The sequence below is a fragment of the Frankliniella occidentalis genome, unplaced genomic scaffold (genome assembly GCF_000697945.3).
Source record: "Frankliniella occidentalis isolate FOCC.00 unplaced genomic scaffold, Focc_3.1 Scaffold36, whole genome shotgun sequence".
NCBI lineage: Eukaryota > Metazoa > Arthropoda > Insecta > Thysanoptera > Thripidae > Frankliniella > Frankliniella occidentalis.
The window spans coordinates 1788378-1793418 of NW_026267166.1; the positions used below are offsets into that span (position 1 = coordinate 1788378).

Below are 5041 nucleotides of genomic sequence, written 5' to 3' on the forward strand. Positions count from 1 at the left end.
GGGGGGCAGCGCGGGTGTCGCGTAGGGGAGAGGGGGAATGTGTTCTTCAAAGAGCAGCCGGTGGCGCCGTAAAGAAGACAAATCTTCTCCGCGCAATGAGTGACGCTGACGAGTCGTCCGCTCTTTCCTCCTATGGCGGTAGGTGGGTTGGGGTGTGGGGGGGCTCACCAATGTGGCGTACAGCACAGGGCTGCCTCAGTCAGAAACAAGGAGCAGGGCAGGGCCCTCATGTCAGGAGGGGGAGGGGGGGAGGTCCTAACGCAGCGGAGCGTTGAGGCAGGAGGCGGGAGGCAGGGAGGGGGGGGGGGGGGGCAGTCACACCAGCGCGCTGAGGCAGCGGCAGCCTGGGGTCACGCCCTGCCGCGCCCCGCCCAACCAATTGCGCAACGGCGATAGGCAACCGGCCGCACCGCGCCTAGACGGGCGCGACCTGCCCCATCCTGGACCACTTGTGCGTCGCGCCGAGTGCCACTCACAACGGCGGCGGCCGCGGAGCGGCGTGCCCGCTGGGGCATAACAACCGGGCCTGGCGCATGTCGCAGAGGCACAACATGTTGACAATCGGGGCAGGGGGGGGGTGGTAGTCGCGTCTGGCCGTCAGCGCACCACCAGGTCCTCGGCTAGGAGTGCGATCGAAGAGCTGAATGTGAGCTCACTTGAAGGACGTTCACAGAACGTTTCTACTACCACCCTCACCCTCCAATTTTCAGCGGTCTGGAGGCGCAGTGCTTTAGCTCACCGTTGTTAGCTATCCATAATCGCACTCCCCAGGTCCGTGTGTCCAGGAGGATGGGGCGTGTGAGGGGCGCGCCGCCCTGGACGGGGACGCGCGGGGCAGATGACCCAGTTGCGGTCTATAAATAAAGGAGACCGCCGCAAAAACAAAACCTTCTAGGCTAACCGGACGGCGTGGTGTGGCGTCGTTGGCGGTGCACTCCAGCCAATTGCATTATGAACCGTTAGTGGGGTAGGGGGCTGTCTGGCGGTCCGTGCCCTCTCGAAACGCGGCCCAATTTTGTTTCAGATGGGCGATACCACCGACAGACCCGTCAACAAATCTACTTCAGGTGTGAAACAAATTGGGACCGGCGCCGCACCTAGGAAACACCCCTTCCCCACGCCCTGCCGGGCGGAGCAAAATGGAGCAGCAGGAAACAATTATTTTAACAAACCGATGCAATTATAACTGGGGTCGGGTCGAGGGGTTGCTGCTGCGGCGGTGCGTGTGGGGCTGGAGCGCGGCGGCGGGCCGGGCGGGGCAGACTGCGGCCGTGCCCGTGCCGGCCCCGCTGACAGACGAGCAATCAGCGCCAATTTATTGCGTGCCCTCTTCGGCCCCTCTGGCACGGCGTGCCTCCTAAAGGCGTGCCAGCAGGCGGGTCCCTTCCCCGCGGCTGCCCTGCTCCTGTCCGGCTGCCCCCTGCCCCGGCTATTCCTGGACGCACTCGGGGGCAGGGCAGGTCAGTCCTCTCTGGGACTGTAAAAATACCATTTTCCCCCTGGAGGAAGTCGCTCCAGCTCGTGCTCCAGCGCAGCGCGGTATCGCGCAGGACAAGTTTTTACTTTCAGCTCAAAATGTGACAAATGACAATCGCAATCGTAATTCATACGCTCGATGCTGTCAAAGTCCGTCCAATACGGCAGATAATACGAGAAATATCTCGACAAAACACAAAAGAAGATCGATGGTAACTCACCCGTGCAGATAACAATACAGTTTCTGTGACAGAGAAGCTCCTGCTCAATTGATCCTCAATCCCAAATATTCCCATCTGTAAATAGAAGGCTTGAGATAAAGCGCGCCTTTCAATTTCTACATTAACAAATTGAATTAAAGACACGACTCCTATGAACATCCTTAAGAGGGCAAAGTTTTCTTAGTGACTCTAAAGGGAGTAAAAATTAAAGCCAAAACATTTGCAGACATGTGTTTTAATAGGGTACTTTTCAAATTTTTATTTGTTCGATGCGAAATAAGAAAAGAAGCTGATAAAATTTTGCTTCGACAAATTTTATGAATTGAACTAAACATAAGCAGAAAGAATTCAACACTTCGCCTTGTCCCGTTTTGTTTACATTTGAAGTCTATGCGTGAGCGAGAAAATGTCAGTATCAGATTCGTTGTCAACTAATTTTAAACGCACACACGTGTGAAACGGGCAAATATCGCTCAGACTCGTCCACGTCCACTGTCGAGTTCCAACTAAATCGCAGGAAAAACCTTTCCAGAATTAATCAATAAGGAGGGTCCCCTTTGGGGGCCAGCAGTGCCTGAGTCGCACTCAGGGTTAGGTCGCCGCGTCCCCGATTCCCCTGACGCCGTCCCTTTCGAAATGCGGGCAGCGCGACATACGAACCTGAGCCGACTTGGCGCCGACAGAAGAGCGAGGGGCACTCGCCGGGAGGAGGTTTCCGGGTGCAACCCTTTGGAGGACGCCGCGTCCCAGACGTAGTTTGCCGACTTGGGTCGTAGCGGTCGGGTCGGGCGTCGCGGCAGGGCGCTGGCGTCGCGGCGACCAGGGAGCACTAACGTGAACTGCAATGCCCAGCAGCGCGGCGCGACGCCAGGCCGCGGCCCAACACACCAACAGCTGGCGGCGCGCGCCGCCCCGCGCGAGGCTAGCGAGCGGCCCGCCGCGCCTGCGCACTGCGCCGTAGGCAACCCGCCGCTCCGGCCCCGCCGCGACCAGCCCACCGCTAGCCTCGAGTCCGCTGGAGACCGACCCGTCGCAGAAGCGCGGGAGTTTTGAGCCGGGAGGACGCTCACGACGATTTCCAAGCAGTATGGTAAAACCTAGCCAATTGTAATAGGATTTTACTCGAGCGGCTTGAAAACCAGGACGTTGTTTTCATCGACTTACGTCGACTTCAGTTTGTTAGAAGGAACAAATGCATATGTTTAATTAAGTTTTATTCTAAAAACATTGTTGTGTACAATTCTAACAGTTTCTTTGTATTTGTAATCACAGAGGCTGCGGTGGAACCGCCTCTATGGGTTCCGCCGCAGTCAATGACACACAGTTAATCACAGCCTTGTTCGGCAGCCGCGGTCCTCGTCCTGCTGCTGCTCAGTCCCTCCCCTCGACTCCTATCACAGCTCCTCGTCGCGGCCCCTCGCCGCTGCCCGGGGCGGGGCGGCGGCGCCTGCGTCCGCGCAAGTGGCGCACTGGGCGGCGGGGCGCGTGCGCGCCAGCGCAGCCTGCAACATGGGGAGAAATTATCATCCAGGTCCTTGGAGAAGAGCACGCGCGGACACGTTGGTGGTTGGTTACGCCCTCTCCTCACAAACACTCACCTTCTCTCCGCCGCGGTCGGCGTCCTCCTTGATGAGGTCGGCGGCCTTCTCGGCCACCATGATGGTGGGCGCGTTGGTGTTGCCGCTGGGGACGGCGGGCATGACGGACGCGTCCACGACGCGGAGCCCGCGCACGCCGCGCACGCGCAGGCGCTCGTCCACCACGGCCAGCGGGTCGTCGCGCCGGCCCATGCGGCACGTACCCACCGGGTGGTAGATGGTCATGGTGTACTGGCGCGCCTGCGGACAGCGAAAACACCACATAAGCTCCAGAAACTCCCACAGCAGGGTATAGCGTGTATGTACATAGAACCGTCATTATTGGAGATCATCCAGAAAGTATACGTCCGTCATTTTTGAGCGTGACGCGCTCATAGCGCCTGGTAGGTAGGCAACATATTGCCCACAGCGCATGGGTGTACGGCGGGGTGGCCTACCCCGAGTCCCGCAGGCGCCGAGCTCTCGCAACGAACGGCAAATCCCGAATGAATCGGAGATAAGAAAAGCAACGGGCCTACTTTCTAGACGATCACTGAAAGAGGCGCTGGCTGCTGGCATACCTGGCAGGCGGCGTACTCGTCAGACTCGAACGGCAGGTGGCTGCAGGCGGGGAACTTGTTGGGGTTGATGGTCACGTTGAGTGCCTGCATGGCCTTCGTCTGCGCCAGCCGTCTGCAGAACTTCTCCCCTTCCACCTGCGGAGTAAGAGTGCACCAGAGTGAGCCCCCCTGCTGATGGTGCTTCTGCAACGCCTCGCGTCTAGGCAGCCCATCGCACACTCACCAGCAGGTCCACGTCGCGCTGGACGCTGAGGTAATTGGGCTGGATGACGGGCTTGTCCAGCATGCTCCCGGAGCGCAGGCGGATGTGTCCCCGCGACTCGGGCCGCAGCAACTGCAAACGTTACAGCACGCGGAGTGTGAGGAAAATATAAACATCGGGGTGTTGCTGCAGAGAGCCGCGCGGCGGCGCGGGCCCTCTTAAACGGCATGGCGTGTCAAGAAACGGCTTAGAAATTGTAATTGCCAAGCGTCCTGTCCACCGGCACGCTTCTCCCCCCGCCCCTGAATCCTGTCGTCACAGCGGAGCCCCTTACGAATGATGGATAGGCAGCACCGCACAGCAGCGCGGCTCGGCGGGCCTGCCCAGCTCTACGGGGCTCTGCTGAGAAGCGCAACGAGCGGCGCGGCGGGGGGCACCTAGTCCCACCCCACTCACCTGAGGCACACAGGAGTACGTGTCTTGGAAGGCGACGGGCCGGAACACGGCCTCGTACACCTCGTCCGTGATGCCGAGTGCCTTCGCGTGGAAGGCGCCCCCGTCCGTGGCGTCGGAAGAGCTGGCCAGGAACAGTTGGAGGTCCGGATAATCTGGTTTCGAATATCTGACGGGGAAAAAAGGGACATATTTTTCACTCGTGTTTTTTTTTTAACAGTAAGTGATTATAAAACAGTACAAAATAAAAAGGATGAGTCGAAAGTTCCAAGCAACAAAGCCGTACAGCAAAATGTGGCAACACAACACGCCCCTCCCCTCCTTGATATTGCCTCTCACCCGTCACCCGAAGAGATGGAGGGTGAGGTAAAGGGCTGTGGCGCCACATGTGAAACATACGGCTTAGCTGCTAAGGGATCATCCATAAAGTACGTCCGCTGTTTTTCGCCCCCTAAACACCCCCCCTACCCCCCTGTCCACCACTGTCCGTTTTCGAAGACCGTTCCCCCCTTTTCGGACGTCCATTTTGGG

General features: G+C 58.8%; 2 protein-coding genes across 2 annotated transcripts in view; both read right to left on the reverse strand.

The window, feature by feature from the left end:
* The window catches only part of LOC113210788 (rho-related BTB domain-containing protein 1), a gene marked incomplete in the record, with an annotated part of 24913 nt that extends 22362 nt beyond the window's left edge, over nt 1-2551 (reverse strand). The window contains 2 exon segments of the mRNA XM_052266162.1: nt 1698-1772; nt 2358-2551.
* Nucleotides 2552-2894: 343 nt separating this feature from the next.
* On the reverse strand, nt 2895-4713 carry LOC113210787 (glucose dehydrogenase [FAD, quinone]-like). Its single transcript, XM_052266255.1, has 5 exons — nt 4514-4713; nt 4079-4189; nt 3856-3990; nt 3296-3535; nt 2895-3199 (listed from the first exon to the last, which is right to left on the reverse strand). The coding sequence occupies exons 2-5, from the start codon at nt 4139-4141 to the stop codon at nt 3092-3094; spliced, it is 546 nt and encodes a 181-aa protein (XP_052122215.1). The 5' UTR covers nt 4142-4189; nt 4514-4713; the 3' UTR covers nt 2895-3091.
* Nucleotides 4714-5041: the final 328 nt, after the last annotated feature.

Coding starts and splice junctions, on each gene's coding strand:
- LOC113210787 (XM_052266255.1), bottom strand. CDS start 4,141: ATGCTGGACAAGCCCGTCATCCAGCCCAATTACCTCAGCGTCCAGCGC. Junction 3,991..4,078: donor AGCGCGACGTGGACCTGCTG/GTGAGTGTGCGA, acceptor CTTACTCCGCAG/GTGGAAGGGGAGAAGTTCTG. Junction 3,200..3,295: donor CCGACCGCGGCGGAGAGAAG/GTGAGTGTTTGT, acceptor CCCATGTTGCAG/GCTGCGCTGGCGCGCACGCG.